Source organism: Stenella coeruleoalba, assembly GCF_951394435.1.
Source record: "Stenella coeruleoalba genome assembly, chromosome: 6".
Lineage (NCBI taxonomy): Eukaryota > Metazoa > Chordata > Mammalia > Artiodactyla > Delphinidae > Stenella > Stenella coeruleoalba.
In genome coordinates this window covers 39,236,742-39,260,436 of record NC_137151.1, presented here as the reverse complement: position 1 = coordinate 39,260,436, position 23,695 = coordinate 39,236,742, and the positions used below count along the sequence as shown (strand labels likewise).

Below are 23,695 nucleotides of genomic sequence, written 5' to 3'. Positions count from 1 at the left end.
ACAGTGGTTTAGCAGTGGCTGAGTTCCTCCGCCAAATGTCATCTGCTTTTGGTAGGTGGCTCTTTTTCCTTAGCTACAGCTTTCACCAGCTTCTGGTATCAGATCTAGGAAAGAACTTTATCATCGGTTCCTTAGCCACACCTCTGTAAATAATTAAGAGAAAAATAATAAAACCAGTTGCGTACAGAAGACTGACTTCTTTCAATTAAATTCTTTTCAATTATCATTTAAAAACGTTCTCTGTTTACTACAGGAAGCTTGGCTGTTACAAAAAAAAAGGTTGGAAGAGTTTAAAAGCAATGAGAAAAATCAGACTAATTTTGCAATTTTTCAGGTGTGAAGGAAGGTGAGACTACTTGAGACAATGACACCAAGAATAAGAAAAATGGGAGAGTCTTAAAATGTATTAAAAATCAAAAGATGATAGAATTTAGTATTTTATTTGATATGCTTATTAACTTTAAAGTTTTAGGAGATTGTTTCCAAACTGTCAGCCGTAGAGTGAGGGTCAGATTGACTTTACTGGATCATTCAGGTGTTCCAAACAATACATAAATTCTTTATAACTAAAAGAAAAAAAATCAATATTCAAGTTACTCTTATCTTGATTCCTTAATTAAAATAACTACTGAATTTGGTGGTTGAACTTTGTTCTTCCTTTGAAAATATTTATAATAATTTTTAAATAACAAAATTAAAAATTGTTCCATATAATATTTTAAAATGACATTTACATCCTTGAAGTAAATCTTCGAGAAAAATCAGAAAAAAATATGGCATTAGTAGTAAAATTTCTATTTAAGTACTAACCCACTGGGCAAAGCTATGTTGAATCTGCCATTATCCCAATGTAATATCTTACCCAAAACACCAACTATAAGATTTTAACTCAACAAGAGATGAGTACTATGTCATTGGTGCATTCTGTTCTTAAGTATTTAAACTAGGTTAGTCCCAAATATACAATTAGATTGGTATTATCCAGGAATATACTTGTTTAGCATGATAAATGATATTCCCAAAAATGAATAATCAAGAGTTTCATAATAGAGTATCTCTAACTGTGAGGCAACAGTTAAGCTGAAAGCATATTCTGGATTTCCACTTTTTCTATTTATCGAAATTACTAGGAACCTTACCAGGGTAGCAACCTACTTGACTAAAAGAGAAAAACTCCGCAAAGTGTATTTCTTGGATTTATTTTTTGCCAAATATCAACTCCTTTCTTCTGATACATATAGTCTATGAAATAAAAGTTAGGAGCCTAGTGCTTGAGTGGAGTGCTGGAAACAGTACAGTAAATACCGCTGTTGTACAGAATAGAGGCCTAACTACAGAAAGCAGCTTTAAAATAGGTTTTAAATATATAATAAGTACCTGTTAAACTGCAGCCCACACAACTGTTCTGTTTTTAGTGTCGTTTTTGTATGTCTGCTGAATACCTGTAAAATGAAAGTTTCCCTACATTTATTTTTTGCATTTTTCTTTCAATCAAACAAAAGCAGTCTTATGTATAACAGGGGGCCATATTATTTTCCTCTTAGAAAAGGATAACCATTATTCTGAGAAAACATTGACTGCTTTTTCCATAAACTCAACCATGTCTTAGTAAGAATTTGTGTTAAATATTTCTCACATATACCATCACATTTCATGTTTATATTTTATATATATTTTGTCTATTTTGTCAGCTCCACTAACTGCCAAATTACATCACAAGATTAATCTTTTTGTTGCTCTGTAATATATGTATGTATATATAATACATGTATGTATATATTATGCATATATATATTACAGATATGTTATATATGCACACATACCTAATACACGCACACATGTATATACACACATATAGATGTACATATATACACATATCTATAAGGTGAAAATAAGTATATAAATAGAGATACAATACAACCAAAAGTAAGCAAGTTTATTTTTCTCATTCTGAATCAGGAACGTTTCCCATACCAAAATATATAATGCTTTGGCTCGGAACATCTCATTTACTCCCAATGTAGGTTGAACTCTTTGTGTTGATGGAAAAACAAACACAGCATCCATTCATTTATACTTATCATTTATCAGTTACCATATAGCAGTTTTTTCACAGAAACTTAAGCAGATAGTCAAATAACTCTCATAAGGAGATTTTAGGTCCTAAAGAGGAAATGAGGCATACTGCCAAGTTATGAGTCAAACCCCAGAAAAGGCAATATGTAAAGATTCTTGTTTGTTTGTTTTACTCTCTTTCATTTTATTTGATTTTTATTGGCATTGGTCGTGGTGTTAGGGAACACGTCACTATCTCTTAGAGAGTAGCTTGTTGGAGCCACTATAGTGTTACAGATGTATGAGACTAGATTTCTTTTGGTTAACATAGTTGGTGTTTTTACTTCATTTCTTTTCTCTAGAAGGAATACTCTGGTGGTTGTGTTTGATGCTTGCTGTTTGGGAAATAAGTATGTTTACCAAATGAATGGGCTTGGAATAGGCTTGTATAAAGATCCTAGTGTTAGTCCTGTTTTTCTTTGTCAGTATCAAATAAGGAATTGAATCAAACAGATTCAATTCCTGGGAAAATGGACTACTTTTCTTCACTTTAACCTGACTTTTCTACATTCTTTGTACATCCAGCTATGTGCCAAAAATAAGAGTTCATTTTTCTGATCTCTATACACTTATATTGATTACCTGATAACAGAGGGTTTCTGGTGGCCAATCACTACAAACTTAGAGATAGCAAACTTGCCCTGTGCTTAAATTGTCTCATGTCTGAAAATCATATACAGTGTAATTGCATTCAAGTAATTAAATAAAATGATATTCACATGGAGCTTATGAAATTAGTCCCATTGTTTTATATACTTGTATTAGTTTGCTAAGGCTACCACAAACTTGGAGGATTAAGCAACCGAAATGTATTTTCTTAGTCCTGGAAGCTGGAAGTCCCAGATCAAGATGTTTGCAGGTTTGGTTTCGCCTGAGGCCTCTCCCTTCGGCTTGTAGATAGCTGTCTTCTTGCTGTGCCTTCACCTGGCCATTTCTCTGTATGTTCACACCCCTGGTGTCCCTCTCTTCTTGTAAGAGAAGTTATATTGGATTAAGGTCCCACTCTGAAGACCTTAATTTAATCTTACTTCTTTAAAGGCCCTATCTTTAAATACAGATATATTGGGGTCTAGGGCTTCAACGTATGAATTTTGAGGGGACACAATTCAGTCCATAACCACACTTTACCTTACTAGGATGGCTTTCTTAAAGACTGATAGGTAAAGTGGCAAAGAACTCAGCAGCCAGCAAATCCGATTTAGATTCAGATACCAGCATCTTCATAGTTTTCTCTGTCCTCTCTGGTCAAATTACTTGTTTTCCAAATCTTAGTTTTCTTATCTGAAAGTGAGGTCAACTGTTTCATGATAGAGTTGTTTTGAGTATTAAATTAAATAGGTGTACAAAGTTGATATGTTACTATGGGGTTTCTCAATCTCAGATCTATCGATATGTGGGCCTGATAATTCTTCCTTCTGGGACCAGAATGGCCTCCCCCACCCATTAGAGCCAAGGGCCTACTTTCTGGCACCCATGGGCTGAATAAATGTCAGCTCTAGTTATTGAATAGTTCAACAGACTGTGCTATTTTTGAGATGCTAATAGGCAAGTTCTTACAATAACTTCACTTTTTGTACAGAAGCTAATTGAATCTCTGGTGGACTGACATTATTTTAAAGTGATGATTAATTTTTGAATTCCTATTTAATGATGTAATTACTTGCTTGACATCTAAGGAAATCTGAGTTGAATGTTTCTGAGACTTTCAATTTTTTCTGAGTATTTTTATTTTATTTTGAAAAGTTTCAAACATACACACATGTTGAAAGATTGCTGTAATGATCACCTATTACCAAGAGTCACCCAATTGTTAACATTTTGCCACATTTGTTTATCTTTCTGGAATGAATTTATATAGTCAAAGGGGGAGAGTGGGCATAGTTTGCATAAATAACTCAGACATGATTCATTCTGGTAAAATGTCATACTTTTCATCTTTCTTTATTCAATTCTACTTATCATTGTGGCAATGGGCTCCATGTCTGGGAATTACACGGATAATTCAGTTTGAATATCTGCATCAAAAGTGCGCACATCTGGATTTTTCTTGATTTTTTTATATCCTTCATATGCATAGTATCTCTTCTGAGATGGATTTCTGGCTAGACACTACATTATTTATAGTAGTCAATGGCTTAAAGTGTCACCCATTTGAAGGAGTCTTAACTCTTTTATTTCTGTATTTTCTGAGTCATAGTGAATTCTCTGATCACATTTTGCCCATCTGAGTAAAAATAACAAATTGGTAGATTTAAAATTTCTACTTCTAGTTAACAATATAAATTTACCCAGCATCTTAAAAATAAGGCTGTAAACCTCCCTAGAAAAAGTGAATTATATTTTAAATTTTGATAGTTTTTCAGTTACTGCTGAATGAGGAATATGCCAAACATAAATTCTGTCATTATGTTCTAATATATAAAAATGTACATATTACCTGAATTATAGTACCTTTTCTCATTAACGAACATTTTGCAGAATTTTTAAAAGTAGATCTAAAAATTTATATAGAGAAATATATTGGAATGTTTGTGCAAATTAGGGAATTTCAATTTTCTTTATTTATTGCTTTTTTTAAAAAAAGTTGAAGAACCCTCTATCACATTTTAAAATTATTTAACTCCAAACCACCAAACAAATTTATTACATCTTATTTGCCAGATAGGACCCTGGAATCTCTTGAAAGAAAAATTTACATTTGTGAAGCTCAATCTACTGTTTACATTTAAACCCAGTCCTCTAATGAATGTATAATTATAAAACAATTTTAATCTGCAACAAAGCAGTTTTATAATTGTTAAGTCTGCATGATGCATTGTTATTTGTCACATTTATATATTTCTCCATCCCTATCCCAGCTTATTTTGCAAGCAAAAATACTCATAAGATCTCAGTGACTAAAATGGTTAATAGTAGTCATAGTCACTCTATCTCCAGGTAGATAGACATTTCATCCTGGATATATAATTTAATCCATTTAAAAGTGGGAGAAAGCAGTACAATGACCTGTGGATTTAAGGAGGATATAAGTTAGAAACAACTGATGGAGATATACATATATATATAAGTTTTAAATGTTGGATGTTATTTGTTTCTGGTGAAGCAGCCATTACTTGTAAGCAGGATTGAATTCATTTTCTTCCCAGTGGTTGAAACAATCTAAATCTGAGCAAAGCAACCTCCTGCGCCAGATCCTGCATTCTCTTAACCGGTAATAAAGAACCTTGCCGGCCTGACAGGTTGTCACAGCAGTTATTCACACGAAGTTCTGTAGCAGTTGTATCTGTCAGCCCATGTAGTATTGAATATTTTAACTGGCAGTCTTCCAAGACTGAACATTAATCTTACCATCTCCTATTACAGTCCCTAATCAAGATATTCCAGGGGTGATTGCACTAACATTGTTTGAAGACTACATCTACTGGACTGATGGGAAAACCAAGTCACTCAGCCGTGCCCATAAAACCTCGGGAGCAGACAGACTCTCACTGATTAACTCATGGCATGCCATCACAGATATCCAGGTGTATCATTCTTATAGACAACCTGATGGTAATTATTCTTTCCATGATTTCCATAAGTGCATCAACATCTTTTAGTAACATTCCATTTTTGTTTCCTTTAAGGTTAAGTGTAAATTTATTTTTGAGAAAGATTACCAGATTTGACTGCTTAGCATAATTGTATAGAATAAATTCAGTTGATATCAAATACTGCTGTTAAGGGTTATGGTTAGAAGCTCAATAATAGTACAAGAATTATGGATTTGTTGAAATCATATTAACCTGAAATGACATTAATACATGTAGTTGGAGAAGTGAAGACTGCATTCTTGAAATCATTTATTTACAAAATAGTTATAGGATCCTAGTTTCTGAACTGCTAGGTGAAAGGAACTATATTTATGTAACTCTGAGGCTCTAAAAATGAGAACTGTATCAAGTTTGCTTAAGCATACGTCTAGTGGGAATTCTATCAGGCCATATGGAATAAAGTTTTGATTATTTTGCTACCCACTATACTATTACATGTAGACCATCATTTCATTATTTTATTTTACATTTATATTTTTAAACCTGTGTATATACTCATCCAAAATACTTTTAGTCTCTGTTTTTCTGATGGACACTTTTTTCCTACTAAAATACTTTCTATTGTGGAGATACATTCTTAAAATTATTTAATGATAAAATAAATGTCATAGGATGATGAGTAGAGTTTTTAACAAAATAAAATTATATTTATAATCTTGATGAGTTCTTGATTACAACGTTGTATTCAAATACAAGTTATGAAGCTTAAATGTCCTATCTCTCATCCCATATTATATTATTGGCCTTGATTATCCCATTCTGTTGTTGTTTCTTTCTCATCTGTAGTCTCCAAACATCTCTGTATGACAAATAATGGAGGTTGTAGTCATCTGTGCCTTTTAGCCCCTGGAAAGACTCACACCTGTGCATGTCCCACCAACTTCTATCTTGCAGCTGATAACAGGACTTGCTTATCCAACTGCACAGCCAGTCAGGTGAGTAGAGGTCTAGAAATCATTTCATGGCATGTATGAGCAAGTTGTTATAAAGGTTTTGCCTGTGTTTTGTTTATTCACGTAAACCGTTTTTGAAACATCATGTTTTTTGTTTGGCATAGCATTAGATAAACATTCCATACATTATAGAGAGGGTCACAGAGTAAGGGAAAAGCAATTTGATACATATTGTTAAAATGGGAATTTAGGAAGTACACATAGAGGTTAAAAGGAAGACAAAAACAAAAATGGAAACCATTCTTACACCGATCCACACAGAATAATGGTGCAAATCGTAAGCAGGCATAGCAGAATCATCAGGGGAAATTTGACCTATTCCAAGATACCAGGGTGATTGAGGCATAGGGTTAAGACTAAGATATATGCAGTTTAAACAAAGAAAAAAATATTCCTAGATAATCTGCTCTGTATCACCATCTCTACCTCTCTGTCATTCTTCAGAGTAAGTGATATGGAAAATATGTTTGTAAAAAGTAATTTTCTAGATATTTTTATTGAAAATTTATATGATCTAAATAATTTCCTTCTGAAATCTCTTTTTCTTCAAAATGTAGTTATTTTCAGTGAAGCTATTTCAGAAGTTAATTTTTCTACTTAATGGTAGTTGCATGGACTTTATTACTTTCAAAATTTGGACAAAAGTCATATGGCATTATAAAATTTAATTTTTTATATTTGAGTATCTTGTTTAAGATAAAATTGTAAAGGAAATGTGATTTGTTTTTTTAACATGACTAAATTTATTCTTAGAATTCTGTGTTTTGAATTTGCTGGTTTTACAATTCTAGCAGTGACATCATAGGAAGAGACTGAATTTCTCTTAGGGTGTGCTTATTTTCAAAAAGAGAAGCTAATTCTAGCTCAACTTGCCTCTTAAGTTATGACTATGAGGCTCATACAATAAAGAACCATATAAATGAAAAAGATCCAACCTCTTCCAGGAAGCAGTATGTGTAGTGGTTAAGGGCATAGACTCTGAAGCCAGACTCACTTTGACCATACTCTGACTGCTTTAAATAAGCTGAATTACCTTGGCTTTGTTACTTAACTACTTGATGCCTCAGTTTTCTCGTCTTTTAAATGGGATTGATAATATTTCCAGGCCACCGTTATGAAGATTACATGGGAAAAGTTCCTGGGTCATAGTAAGTGTTGTTGTTATTACCCTAGCCCTCTAGTGCAAGTAGAATATACTTGAGTATGTGTGCAATTAGTGTGAGCTGCCATCAGGAGGTTCTGATGTCTAGTTGAAAGCACAGGTCACAGTCTCTTTTTTCTTTACAACTGTGTTGTTTTAATTATACTCTCCTAAGTATTTATGTGAACAAAATTCATTATTTTTAGAGAACTAGCAATTTGTCACTATGGGAGGTAAAATAAGCAAACTAGAGGTAAAATTTAAGGGAGAAGTCACATCTTTAAAAATTTTTTAATTATAATTTCTGTTAATTTTGTTTAGTTTAGACAGATTTTCAATTTAACCTCTGGGTTATTCTGAAATAACCTCTGTTCTCTTGATTTGGAGCAGACCAGGGTCACTCTGCTGAGGCCCAACACTGAGGCTATAGGTAACTTAGTGGAAATGACACCTGCCTAAGCCCCTTACAGTGTAGTGAGCCTCATTAGCTGACTGGAAATAAAGTAAAGCCAAAGGATGTCTGACACACAGATGAAATCTCAAACAGCAGGACATAGATAGTAAAACATCAGCCTCACTGTAGTCATAAAAGGAATAAGATGTTTCAAATTATTAAATAAGAAAAACCTAGGATTGTATGTATTCAAAGGCAAAAAGTCTGATCAGTCAATTAAATGAAAACTTAAATCAACCTAGAAAAGTATTATTCATATAACTAAATTACCTCTCAATTTGGTACCAGTGATAACATGACTAAAATATTTATAATTTTTCATATACCCCCAATAGTGTTTTGCATGAATTAAAAAGAATAAGCAACAGCAAGACAGTACAGTAACAACAGAATGTTATGGATCAGATATCTTTGTTTTCAATACTTCCTGAAAAAAACAGTTATCACTTCATTTGTCTCATTTTTAAGAAAAAAGTTAACGAAGAGTAACATCTCAGCTAACACAATCAAGTAGTGGTTGTCCCTGTAAGTCCTGTGGTTTATGCAGTCATTTTATCTCCGATTCTTTTCTGATACAATGGGAGGGAAAAAAGATCTACTGTATACTTCTTGGAGAAAAGTCAGTTCATAGCACAATTTTTAGTGAGGTAGATATTAAAATGAAGTGAATAATTTATGTACTTCAGAATCATATCATTAAGCATTCTGATAAAAAATATTGCATTTTAAATTTATCTTACTAAGGGATTTGGGGTTTATCATCTAGTTACTGCAGCCAACTATACACCCCCAAATATTATTGATTTTTAACAAAATAGGCAAATCACACCGATAAGAATTCTATTAGGATTGGAAATGAACATATGAAAATCTGGTAAAAATCAAGGTTAGGTCCAATTCTTGTGGCACAAATCATTTCAAATATTACATTTAAATCATTTTAATTAGAAAACTATAAAAGTAAATTTAAAATGAATTTACTTATTTTTAAGTGGAGACTCTTCCTGTTTTGAGTAAACTTCACTATATGTAGGATTTGCATTTTATCCATGTACCCACTTAGTAGACATGCATTTAAGAGTTTCTTTATAGCTTCTTCTTGTGGGTGATGATTGCAGTCTGCAATTTATTTTATGAAGCTATTAGTCTTGGAGAGCATTTACCATGAAGAATGTTTTGTATTTATGTTTAGCATTTATCTTTTCAAAGTTACTGTATTTAAGTATGAAAAAAAAAGCCCAGACACAAAATAGAAGAAATCTTCCTCTGAGAGTAATGAATAAAATATGGATTAGCATAAAGAGTAATAATAAATATATTTTACCCTGGCCTTCCCTTAACTCAAAACACTTTTATGTCCTTATTAAAAATGAAATGGTGAGCAAAATCATTGTGTCATCATCTATCATTCCAACAGTGGGTGTTTATTTAAATCAGAAATATTTAGTAAAATTAAACATATGTGTAAATATATGTAAATTTTAAAATATTTTTAATATTAAAAATTTAGATATTTTTCAAATCTTGATTGGAAAGACTTTGAATATACTCAGGAGACTTGAAATCATCTTACTTATATACTTTGATATACTGTAATGACTGGAAATGTTTAATGTTCACGGCAATTGCTTTCAGAGTAAGCCTTATATCCCCAGACAATCACTATCTATCAAAGTAATATTTTTCTTTTGGTAATTTATGAAAGCCATAACAAACATGACCACAGGCTAAGTAAATATGGGAAAATCAGTTGAACAGGGAGATCTTCCCTTGGATTCACAGTGCTCTATTCCCTCTTACAGTGCCACTGGCAAAAAACTTACTCTCTTATTTAAAATATAAATATATAAATATATATATATATATAAATCTACCCTGAATCAGCTCCATGATATCCAGATAGGTTCAGTAAAGGCTAGCGTCACAGTCTGTCTTACTTGAAGACAGTAGCAGTATTTTAAATGAACAAATTTTTAGCTTGCTAATCCATTTTCATTAGAGCAAATTGAACCTAGGTTATATATTTCTATGTTACAAATCTGCCTGGCATGCAACATGCTAAGATAAATGTCATCTTGCTTTTAGTCACTCACATGAGAATTACAGCAAAAACACTTCAAAAAGAAAATGAATGCATTTTAGAAAATACCTAATATTTTCAATTTCAGAAGAAGAAAAAAAATTGAAGTACTAGAAGAAATCTACTAAATTTAACTATCGCTTGTTTTTATTCACGGCAACTATTTCAGATGCATGTGCTCTCTGTATGGAAAGTGTGATTTTCTTTAGATTCTTCTATCTTATGAGGGTACGTTTGGAACTGGATGTTACTGAGAAAAGGATAAGTTGTGGTCTGAGATCTAAGATTGGCTGAACTTTCTCGGTCACTGTGTATGGTTGGCCAGTGAAGTTAGCAGGAACAATAATTCAAATTAATTAAATTAGTTAAATTAATTCAAATTAGCTAAATGAATTCAACTCAATACCTCTTCCTGGTATCTCTGATGATTTTTAGCCCTACTCAGTGTTCAGCAAAAGTTTTCTGTAGCGGGACAAGTAATAACTATTTTAGGCTTTGTGAACCACATGGTCTGTGTAGCAGTACTAAACTGTTGTGGTGAGAAAGCAGCTGTAGACAATAAGTAAATTCATGAGCTTGTCTTTGCTCAGGAAATTTCACCAGGTTTTCCTGAACAGTGTGCTTTCCTGGATGGTCATTTTGCTGCTTGTTGTGCACTTATTCTCCATTGTGGAATGCTCTAAGACCACCACAGTTCACATTTGCAGCAAGAGAGTAGGCTAGGCTGCTCTGCCCTAGTGAGTTTTTAAATATCCGTTACATATGAGTAGCATTCTTTAATCTTTATTTTTTTTCCCTTTATTTCAAAGTTTCGTTGCAAAACTGATAAATGTATTCCATTCTGGTGGAAATGTGACACCGTGGATGACTGTGGTGATGGATCTGACGAACCAGATGACTGTCGTGAGTACACTGGCAGATGCAGGAATTTAGAATTTAGAGCTCCTTACGTCCCAGACCCGGAAAATTGAAGCTAGATCTTAAGTATTGCCTTCTGATAGCTTTCAAAAATTGAAACAGAAAGGTTTTATGTCAGTAGTTTAAAATACAGAAAAAATTGTTGCAATGTCTTGTGTATGTCTCTGATCACTATTACATCCACAATGACACCATCAGCACTTTGTATTCGTCATCTCTTTCTCAATTTTTTTTACTTGTAGAATAACTAAACTCTGCATGTAGCAATCAGGAGAGTAAAAATCAGCATGATTTTGACTTAAGATATCATTAAATCAGAAGCAAAAATGGGCAAGTTTTCAGAATGCCACTCAATGACTGAAATCTTGACTTTAAGGGATACAGTCCTTCAACTTTTCTGTCAGTATTAAGATACTGAAAATTCCTTAAAAGTCAGATTTTTCCAATGTAAGTCATTAGTTGGCTGTTAGTCAATTTAGTATGCTCTTAGTAGTTGCCTTAAAGTGACTACCAATTATGTCTTGACATTTGACTGTCGTTGGCATGGTTAGGTGCTATTTTTTTAAGCTATCTTTGGTAACCTAGGTTGTAATGGACAATCAGCAGACTTTTCCTTGTTAGCCTTTTATAGTTCACTCCATGGGTCACTCTAATACTGTCCTGTCAACTTGAAGATGCTTGTAGTCAATCATGATAATTCCTCAACATCCCAGTAGATGGTTGCCTTGATTTGGTCTTGACAGTTGAGTTCAAGATCCTTAGGCTTGCACTAAAGAAAGAAGTATACTGTCTTAGTGAAAGCCAGCTACTTTCTGCTACAGAACTTTCCACCACATAATTACAAAGCTGTTTCAAACTTAGGACCTCTAGATAATTACCTGGATGAGCTGTATTCCACCTCTCTGGTCACTACCAAGTATATCAAACATTTGAAGTTTTTTCACATATCTCATTTATATGTTTAAAATCAGTAAATAATATATTCAGTGAGAAGGAAAAAGTTTTAAAAGTCATTGCTTTTCTAATATTATTTTTGTTTCTGAAAGGTCCATTGCCCTTTGATTTTTTTTAATAAAGTTTTTGTTTTCACTGTGATGGACAGTATATGAAGAGTAGTATCTGTATGACATAGGTATACTATTATGCCTGAATTATTCTTAAGTTACTGATTTAAAAAAATATCAAGGAATAAGAAATTATGGTGGCCAATGGAGATTTACACAATAAAGTTTATTAATTTTCTCACAATAAACTGTTCTGTGATATAGTAAATACAACTTATTTTTGTAATTTATAGAAATAAGAATGAATGTGTTACTTTAGTTCTCATATTAAGATGACCTTTCCTGCCCAGATTTACTATAGTGTTTTTTGAGGAATTATCCCCATAATGACCTGCAGACAAAGTCAGTAGCACCCAGTGCTCTCCCTTCTAAAATATTTACAGTTCCTGAACTCTAATTTTAATCTTGACTGGAATTTCATGCTGTATCCAAACTCATATGAAAAATTAACTACAGCTTTAGTATAACACACTTTTTACATTTACCCACTTTCAGAATATTTGGTGAACAAATATAACTTTAATGACTTTTGAAGGGAACCAAAGAGGCCTCTGGTATCTAAGAGTCTCTGTATGATCCTTATCCTGGTTAAATACCAATACTAAGTGTTTTTATTGGTGAGATTATCTCTGTGATATTTTAGTAAATGATCTATTTCTTGGAGTTGACGGGTTAACAGCTTGAACATCTGTAGGCATGACACTATTTTGAGAGTCATGGTGAGGTGGAAAATGATGTACGTGTGTCTGTCAAGTGTTTAGACTTCATTTTTGAGTAGCTGCATCATCAAAATTTGCAGGTATTAAGAGCCACTGACAATACCTATAATTTCACCTGAAAAAGCAGAAAGCTTGATACCAGGTTCATATACCTTCATACTGCAATAATGTTATTTATGCAAATATAGTTGAGTGATGCATCAAGAATTCTCTGGCATCATAAGTTTGTAATTATATTTCCTATAATACCCTAATGCATCAAGAATCATTCTAGAGACACATTTAAAGGTCACATAGGCTTCCTAGTTATTTAACAGACATTGGAACTCCTTTAATATTTACAACCCTTCTTACGGAAAAGTTTTGGACAACCTCACTTGTAATGGACAAGGTGACTGTGGGGATGAGGAAGATGAAAGGGACTGTCATAAGTCACCTCAAAATGTTCTGTCCTGTCTTACTTCTGACTCTGAACTGAAATTGGTCTAAAAATTACTATCCATACACCATAAGTTCATAAAGTGTTGAAAAATACAACAGCAATTATGCGCAAAGAAATATTAAAGGAACTCGTATATGAAGCAACAGGAAATAGAGGAAATGCATGTTTAGATCATGAGAAAATTAAGGATCGCCCAGTTTAAACATTTAGTGTGATTAATTAATAAATGTTGTAAATTGAAGGTAAATGATGTTCAACATTTTAGAACTCACTTCTATGGAAGCCATGCATATATTGAGGTTTTTTTCCATGTTAAGAAAATTTTAATTAATATTTTAATTATAAAAGCGTAATTCATCTTCCAAAGGAAGTTCAAAATATAATTTATTAATGTTTGATTGACCGATTTGAACTAATAAACAGCATACTATTAATCTCAAAATCAGTGATTAGTAACACACATTAGGATCATCAGTGAAAAGATAAGTGTTTATTGCAAGTTGTGAGAAGACTTCAGAGTCAGATGTGGATTTAAACTTCAACTCCGGCATTTGAAACTTGTATATTCTTGGGTGAATTATTAGAATCCATGAGACTTACTTTCCTCATTTATAAAATGGTCATGGTGATCCCAAGGTGAGAAGTTTATAATGAGATTCAATTAGTAACTATATGTGAAAGAACCTAGCCCAGTGCATGATACAAAGTAGATAGACAATAGATCCTACTTTATTGTTATTATTGCTTAAATAAACTCAAAGAATATAGCAAAAACTGCTTTACCATGTAGGAGATATTTATTATAATAACATACGTATGGTATATAAAAATCTTTACTAGTTATGACATTGTCCTTATATATTAATAAGATTATAGGAATAAATATCAATAATTCTGATTTAAAATGTGATAGTTATAGAAAGTATTTGCTTTAAGGAATGCTGGGGAATATGTATTGAGGGCAGATTTTCTCTCTTAACACATTACAGGCAGCAAGGTGATCAAATAAATAATTTTTTAAGTGATATTGGAATAACTTTTTTAAAAAATTACAATGAACTGTGCTCTGCCACTCAATACCATGTCTTTGAAATGAGAAGAAATTTAAATGTTTTAAATATATATATTTATATTTATATGTTGTTAATATCTTTCTTCTTACTGTTAGTTTATAAAATCTAATCTGGAGGCCATCTGAGCTGCTCAAAGCTTAACTGTCCATCTGAAACTAATAGCTCTCTGGATGTGAGACATTCACATTGTGCTCTAGGATATGTTTAATATAATAATATAATAAATATGTTGAATGTCAGAAAAGCTCTGTTTAAGAAGTCATGAGCTAAGATTGTCATTCCACGATACCTATATGTTTCCTCCTCTAGCGGAATTTAAATGTCAGCCAGGCCGATTTCAGTGTGGAACTGGGCTCTGTGCTCTGCCCGCTTTCATCTGTGATGGAGAGAATGACTGTGGGGACAATTCTGATGAACTCAACTGTGGTAGGTGATTACATTCTTAACTAAGGAACACGAATCTAATTCTTAACTGATTATGTCTGCACTGATTTAAATTCAGACACAGGCTTTAGCCCACATTTTTTGTTCTCTCTTTTAGACACACATGTCTGCCTCTCAGGTCAGTTCAAGTGTACCAAGAACCAGAAATGCATCCCAGTAAACCTCAGATGCAATGGGCAGGATGACTGTGGAGATGAGGAAGATGAAAGGGACTGTCGTAAGTCACCTCCAACTGTTCACTCTGACCTCTGACTCCCAACTGAAATTGGTCTAAAGATTATTATTGTTCACCATAAATTTATACAGTGTGGAAAATATAATTGCAATGATGGGCAAATAATTCCAACTAGATGTCTATTGGGATGGTTAAGAAACTCTGTATAAAAATATATAGAAAATTAAAACATGGGTGATCTTTACTTAAAAGCTACCTGGAGATTATTACAAACATGAAAAAACATGCATTCATCCACATTATCCTTAAGAGAAGCAGCAAAACCAAATTACAGGTGATTATGGTGCATTTTTAAAAAATATATAGATTTTTTTTTTTACCATATTAAGTAGCTGCAGGTAATTTTCTTCTGTTGATTTTATTAGTTACTTGAAATGAACTCCATTTTAATTAGAGATTTTTTTCCTTAATAATAACATATTGAGTGTATGATAAGAAACAAAAATCTGGACAAAATAACCTAACAAAATCACTTGTTAAAAACTGTAAGTAATACTCCTTCTAATGTATCTTAACAAGCTACTTCAAAAGACAATTGTAAAATAATTTTAATTCTGTTCACGTTTTATTTCAATCTCCCATGAAAAATCAATATACATAAAATGGGAGGCAGAACAATTTACATCATATACATACATGCACATAGGCAGGCAGGCACATACACACGTACATGTACATACACACACAGGATCTGAACCATAGAGCACCTGTCAAGTTCAAGCTTTCAGCAGAACTGCTGTCAACATTTCTGTCTTACTGAAGTTTTATTTTATTCCTCTAAAACTTTTATTAGTAAATAATGTGCAGTCATCCAGCAATTTGATTAAGATGGTACATTCAGAATAAAGTCAGTACCAGTTCTTTATGGTTAGAGAGTCTAGAAGCTGATCCATTAAACTGACTAAGATTTGTGAAGCAGTTTATAGTTTGAGTCAGATGTTCACCTCTTCCGTCAAAATCTCAACACAACTAGAGGTTTTGATAAATTCTGTGCCTTTCTTTTTCCCATTCACTAATATCTTCTGATTTTAGTCTTTTTCTATTTACAAAAATGCCTATGTGTAAATTCTTATATTTATTTATCTGAAAAAAATTATTTTGAAAGACCCTGAATCCTTTATTTTTTAATTAGTTTCAAGATATCTAATCAAGGTGGGGTGGTTTTGAAAACTCTGATTTTTATCAAATGCATCATTTGCAGAAATATGTTTTATTTATTTATACTGGAACGGGTAATAGGAATACACTATAGATAATTAAAAGTTAAAACTTATCACCTTCAGGGTCTTATTAATTAAAAGATTATACATTTTCAATTGATTAACTTAAAATTTTATTTGTTTTTTAATTAGAATGTCTATTTTTGTCCAAAGCTACATTTTAATAATAGATGCTTTCCTCTTAAGCCGAAAACAGCTGCTCTCCAGACTATTTCCAGTGTAAAACTACCAAACATTGCATTTCCAAGCTGTGGGTTTGCGACGAGGATCCAGACTGTGCAGACGCATCAGATGAGGCCAACTGCGGTGAGTGTTTTGTGATGGTGGATCCTACCTCTTGCATTTGTATCATCATCTGAGATGGCCATAGTGAAATGAATTTGAACACAATTCTGATACAACTAGGGCCTAACGCGCGAATGTTTTTCCTCTGTGCTCCCAGAGTCAATAACCTCAGGTTAGCTATTTTAGAAAAAGCATGGAGGGGTAAGGCAAAAGGGTTAAGTATTGCTTTAGCATAAGTCAAAACTGTTTCTGAAAAGACAGATCTGAAAGGTAAGATAAAACTGTCTTCTTATGTTAGCGTATGCACATGCTATTAGCATTTAATGAATAGAAACAATAAAACATTTTCATATTGTTCTAGGCTTCATTTTTCTCCTTAAATATGATTGTTCATTTATCCAATGATTATTGTTCATTCTTAAACATGGTGGGGAAAAAGAAAAAAGATAACAAAGGCATCTGTTCTGTTTTAGTAGATGACAGCAATCATTTGTTAGCATGTTTCTGAAACATTAATATTTTCACTTAAGATCAATTATTTTATTTACAGTTATTATTACTTAACATTGCAGAAATGGAGAACATATGTATTCATTTTTGTTTAATGTATTTGATTCTATCCTGAATGTGTCAACAGTGGAACAGAAATAAAGTAATAGTTGTCATGTTTAACTCATTTTTTTCAACATTTATAAAACATTAATTGAGGCTATTTTTTAGGTGACTGCACCAAACTTGGCATTGTTAGGGAAGCAAAAAAGCACTTAATCTAGTAATTGTTTAGAAAAGACAGAGTTTGTCCAAACTAAGGACAGAAACTTCAGGCTTCTTAGAAAAAATTGTCTTAAATGCATTTGCTAGATTCCACCCTACTGTTAATTAACTCTTCTGGGAGAAATCAAAATGATGAAAATCATTTAAGTTCTTTGAAATTCCATTATATTGAACAGTATTCATGAGCTATATGTATAATCACAGGCAACAATACATCATTAAGAGGTTTTTTTCTAATACTGTCTCTATATAACTGTGTCTTCAGGACATGCAATCAGTATGGCTTATCACTTTATAGTATCATAAAACCACCATTTCTCACTTTGTGGAATTGACCTTCATAATCAATTCACAAAGCATCAAACCACATCCATCACCAGTTTGTCCATAACACTTATCAAGGACTTTTGCAGACGAGTTTATATTACTGGCTGTTTTGCTCTCTTGTCTTTTGTATTTTTGTTTACCAAAGCAACATGGAATAATGACTTATATTAGCTATCTGAAAAATTTCTTGGATGAAATGTTTTTTTTCTCCATTTTACTCTTCTTCCTCATCACTTTGATGTGATTTAACTGTTTTGGTATGTTACACCGTTCAAACTGATAATTATTAATCATCATAATAAGAATAATGCCTAATATTTATGTGGTGTTTACCGTATGGCCCAAGAAATGCGTTAAAGGCTTTATAGCGATTATTTCATTTAATCTCCTTATTATCCCTATTTTATGGTTGAGGAAAATTAGATCCAAGGAGTAATTTACCCCAAATCCTACAGCTAACAAGTGGCATAACTGGAACTTGAATCCAGGGTTATTTGACACCAAAGCCTCTGCTCTATGACCATAACATGAATCCACATCATTTTTTCTATATAAAAAGAAAATATTTAAATATTTCTGTTATAAAATTATATAGAATTCTCCTAGCCACAATTATTGCTTTAAGTTCCAGACCAGTATACAAATATATACATACATACAGAAAATGGGGGAAAGGATGAATAAGGGTTACCATTTAATGTATCTTAAACCCACTCTAAAATGTTACCGTGGACAGGTGCTAATTTAACTTAAAAAAACTTCTTCTACATATATTTTAGCATGGCATTTGTCAATCCTTATTTTTGAAGGAGCTAAAAGACCACCTCTTTCCCCTTTCTTCTGTCTTCAATACATATATAAATGCCATGTATTTTTGCTAATTCTTTTAACACCCTTGTGGGATGGTTCCTCGTTTGATGCTTTATTGAGTGGGAAAGAAACATAACACTCCTTAAAGATTAACCCTATCAAGCCAAGGCCTTATTATTTGAATCTGAGTTACATGTTTCTTTGTGGGTGAGAATGGGCCTTGTCTAGAAGAAGGGATGTGTTTCACTATTTCACATGTCAAGTGGCCTAGCAGGTTGTAGTGTAGACTTGCATTAAATGCTGTTGAGAAACTGGCCCATTCGTTGTTGCAAAACCTCCATTTGCAACCCATTTTTATTTCAGTTGCCTTCTGTACTTTCTTAGCCCAGTGCTCAGTTTAGGAGGAGATTCTTTTTTATTCTTGGAGTTCACCTAGCCCTTACATCTTATTTTTCAGCACCAATATTTGTATTTATCTATAGTTTTATATCTAATTGTTTTCTGTCACTTCTAAAGTTCCAGGATTATAGTTTGTTTTACCTTGACCTAAATTAAACAGTTTGGTTTGCTTTGCTTTTAATTGTGTAAATAAAACCAATGTAGAAGCACACATGCAAGGGAGAGGGAGAGAGAGAGACAGTCACTATAGAAAAGCCTAACAAAACAGAGCACAGTAACTTAACACAAACACAGTACACATGTAGTATAGGGAACTAAATAACCAGTAATGTGCAAATATTTTAAAAATTATTTGATTTTTATATTTACCAAAATATCACATGTTTATTGCAGTCAGCCCAGTGTAACTTTTGAGATCTTATAAGTACTTGCAAATTTAACAGCTAATGCTCAATATTTGTAAAAAATTGTATGGTAATCATTTCCAGGTTAGCATAAGGAGGCTTTGAAATCACTTTGAATAGATGTAGATTAAATATAGTTTAGGAGTCTTTGTCCAGTAATCTAGTCGTGGTGAGACTTTGAATTTAAAAATTAAATTAACTGCATAGTTTCCCATCTTATTATGGCTAGATTTTGAGATGGTTGTATTTGAGTCCATTAAAGCTACATTTGGCATGTTTGGATTTAAATTGAAAAATATTTTAAAGCACCTTTTAATTCTATTTTTGTATAAATATAGATTTAAATCTATGCTACCTTCACAGTTGTAGCAGGATACAGTGGGCCTGTCTTATCCACAGGTTCCACATCAGCAGATCTGGAAAGGCCCACTGTACTAAGCTATTTTGTCTAAGGGACTTGAGCATCCATGGATTTTGGTATCCGTAGCGATCCTGGAACCAATCCCCTGTGGATACCAAGGAAGGCTGTAGTTTTAACTTTGTTTTATGAGTTGTTAATAGTTATTATAAAATTATTTCTTTTTGCCTGAGGTTGTTTATTCTTTCCTCACTCTATGCCCAAATAAAAGAAAGCTTCTTAAAACGTAGATATACACACTTCTACTAGACTATTGATGTTAACTACTCTTAGAAGGCTGTTACACTATTTATTACAATATTGGGCCAGTGCCACATTTGAATGCCTGACCACAATCAGTAGACTACTCCAACTGTGGCAGCTCTGGGCTTTTCATTAAGAATCTCAGTTTCAAACTTTCTTCACCTTCTGCCTGCCATTTTCTATTTTAGGAATGAAATGAGCATTTAGGGATTTGACGGACCTGTACTAGATTCATAATTCTTTGTAACAGAGTTGAAACTTTCTGCAATTTGACTCTCATAAGGTGATATCAGAATATGTCTTTCCATTATGTTCTCTCTCCCTGTTTTATAGTTTAGATTCTCAGTGCCCTAGATCCCTATGAAACATCCTTTTCATCAGTTTTATGCCTGGGCTTTGCTGGTCAGCTATGAACTCACCACTCTGCTCTCTAGAGTCGGCTGTTTGTGCTGCCACATCGCTCCTCCCTGTGGTCTCATTTCCTGCTTTCTTCTACATCATTTCTGTGTCATCAAAGAGAGTCTTGCTTTCACGCTGGTTCAGAGTCATTTGCTGCTTTTGAACAGTCTTGATTTATAACTAACCTGCTGCTTGGCTAATTATTTTTACTTAATGCAGTCGTTATAATCACACTAGCTGGGGCTTGTGAAAGGAACTTGAGCTTCCTACAGTAGCTTTGTACTTTCCACAGCCTGGATTTCAAGCATGACACTGAACACACTCAAACCAAAAGACAGAACCCGTCAATGCTTGCTTTTATTCTCCCTTAAATGTCTGATGAGGAAATTTGAATTGGGTTACTCAAGCTATGAGAATATAAGAAAAAAAAATATTTTTTAAGTTAAAGCAAGTGTAATACATATTAAATTATAAGATATTTCAAACACAAAGACTTGCACAGAAAGTTACACAATTATATACCTGTACCATTTTTAATAGACTTTAACATTTGGTCTAAGATATCTCTTAAAAAATTTAAATCCCTACAATAACAGATTTATAGCAGTACATAGGAAGCCTACGTATTAGATGCTGTATTAAAAAAAAGTATGAAATGTAGAACTTGAAAAATTTGCCTCCTTTTACCTACTTTTAGAACAAAAATATGTGTGTTTCTTTCAGTTTATAAGATTCTGTTCACATATCTTTTGGGCTGGCAATTTCCTTAGTGGATATTCTGTCATTTATATTTTCAGGTGTTATTTAATGTTGTTTAGCACCGTGTATATAGGATTATACTGTGTATTAATGAATGAAAGTAGGTAAAATGAAAGATTGTATTGCCTCTTCTCAACAGCAACACCTGATAATGCACCTCTATGTAAAAGGTACTTTTGTTTATTCCTTTAAGAAAACTTAGATTTGTGCTTATATGTTAAGATCAGTTTGAGGATCCAAGTGGTATCAGACTTTGTTTACAAAAAGACTATCCATTTTCAGCCATTAACATTTCAGGACAAAATATAGTAATGCGTAAAAAATGACCTATTGTAGAGTTGTGACTGTAACATTTATTAGCTTTGTGATGTGTATGTAGGGGACAGATGTGGTATAGATGATGATTCTGATAACCATACTTATTCTCCAGTCAGTGTTAGATTCAATGCCTGGGCTGCAAAGCCTCTGGGCTAGATTTTTTATGTCATCAGGCCACTGTTCATATATGGTTCCTTGTTCAGAGTTCATGTGGTAAATAATGGGAGTGGAAAGAGAGGTGACGTAGGGTTTAGTGTGAAACAATGAACTCTGTTACCTCTTGCTGGGTTAGGATGCCAGAGTAAATTATTACTTATTTTTATTTCCATTTGAAATCTTAACCTTCTAATTAATATTTTTAGTTTTCAAATCCAAAATTCTTGAGAGGTATTTTTAAAGGAATATGAACAGAAATTCTTCATGATGAGTTTCCTTTGACCCAAAGCAGAATTGACATGAAAAATATTACTTAAGGGCTAGAGAGATAAAATAGAGAGTGGATCTACCCTGTGACCAGAGATCTCTCATTCCTATGGATCATATTATCCACATGAGTACAACACTTCCCTTCAAAATTCTGTGTTCTAAGAAAGAGACAAACCTCCAGTATATAAATACTTCCCTTTTGATACAGTTACTGGGTTTTGACTAATATTTGAAAAAAAGCAGAATATAAACTGATCCTATTTATTAAAGTTCAAGTAAATCTAATATGTTTTCAAATAATATTTTTGATTAATGGTATTTGGGTTACGTGAATTGTATTATCTTACTCAAGATTTCTAATGTAAGTTCATATATTTATATTTAACCTTAAACTAATAAAAAAGTTACAGAATATGTATATACCTGCAATAATATTATAGTAACCATTTTGCTGTAAATACTAATATCAAATATTAATGTTAAAGTAAATGTATGGTATTTTGTTTTAGTTCATTAAAATCAATCATTCAGGAATTGAGTGTATTGACAATTAGTGTTAAATACTGAGTATTAAATATTGAGTGGCTGACTCAATAAAAAAATCCATATCACAATGCTGGGAACTTACTTTTTATAAACTGCCATACAGCTTTAATTAATTAAGCTATTGAAAGAGTAACATCTTACCTGTTTCAACTTGTTGAAGACATTTCTAAAGTATTAATCTGATTTTTTTCTATCACCAAGTAAACAGTACTGGCAAAAATGTCATATTATTTAATAGCATATATGGCTATAGATCCACATTTTGAATATTCTTATGTTACATTAAAAAATCAAACATCGAATCTGTTTATATTTTAGTCTCCTTTGTAATTAACTTCTGAATCCTAAAAACAAAGTGTACTCAGAAAATTCAATATAGTACTTAATTCCAATTAATCATGTTTTTCTATAAAAGATCATACAGCTATGTCTCTTAACAATTATATCTGTGTATCAGTAAGCTAGATTCCTCATATGGATATTTCTGTCTGTTTCTAGAAACTATTCATAGATGGTGAGGTGTTATGTTACTTTATGGATTCCTATCCTAGAAGTTCTTTGGATGAACTTAGAGTTCTTGGAATGAGCGTATCCCCAGTCCCATGATAATTACTGCTTCAAGAAGAGAATCTTTTGGATTCTCAGATCTTCAGTTTGGTCTTTTAATGTTTAAAACCACAAGATTCTTGGTATAAAGAGGCATTGAGCAGTAAAAATCTCACTGCATAACTATCAGGGAATCAGAGAGGTATAGGAAACTACCTCTAGTAATCATAAATCATTTTATGAACTCAGTACCCTGACAATTCAGCCAGTTCTTTTTAAATAAAGAACATTTTACTGAGTCAGAGGGAAGAAAATTGAGAATCAATCACTTAAAATATAAACAAAAAATTTTTTTCTGTCTGGAATTACCATGTCCCTTTCATAATATTCAAATAGAGGTAATTGCAGATCAGATTTGTTAATATTTCTTAAAATTATTATTGGGAACATGTAATTTAAAAGCCTGGTATTACCAAGAGATATTACCAATGGATATTGGTATTACCAATAGGGAATTTGAAAATTACGCACAAGGCTGAATTTCAAGGGGCTCTCATATCAGCACCCCTGTTCTTTGCAGAGGAAAGCAC

The 23,695-nt window shown here is 32.7% G+C and overlaps 1 protein-coding gene across 9 annotated transcripts in view; it reads left to right on the top strand.

Annotated features, from left to right (window-relative positions):
• Nucleotides 1-23,695, top strand: part of LRP1B (LDL receptor related protein 1B) — a 1,831,517-nt gene that overhangs the window by 1,608,975 nt on the left and 198,847 nt on the right. For all 9 annotated transcript variants that reach the window (XR_013828854.1, XM_079925113.1, XM_079925117.1 and 6 more), the window contains 6 exons: nt 5,479-5,667; nt 6,495-6,643; nt 11,146-11,239; nt 14,862-14,978; nt 15,094-15,213; nt 16,638-16,757. Coding sequence is in view for 8 of the 9 variants with exons in the window: in XM_079925113.1 (XP_079781239.1) it covers nt 5,479-5,667; nt 6,495-6,643; nt 11,146-11,239; nt 14,862-14,978; nt 15,094-15,213; nt 16,638-16,757 (789 nt within the window). In the remaining variant the exon portion in view is untranslated. The remainder of the gene's footprint in view (nt 1-5,478; nt 5,668-6,494; nt 6,644-11,145; nt 11,240-14,861; nt 14,979-15,093; nt 15,214-16,637; nt 16,758-23,695) is intronic.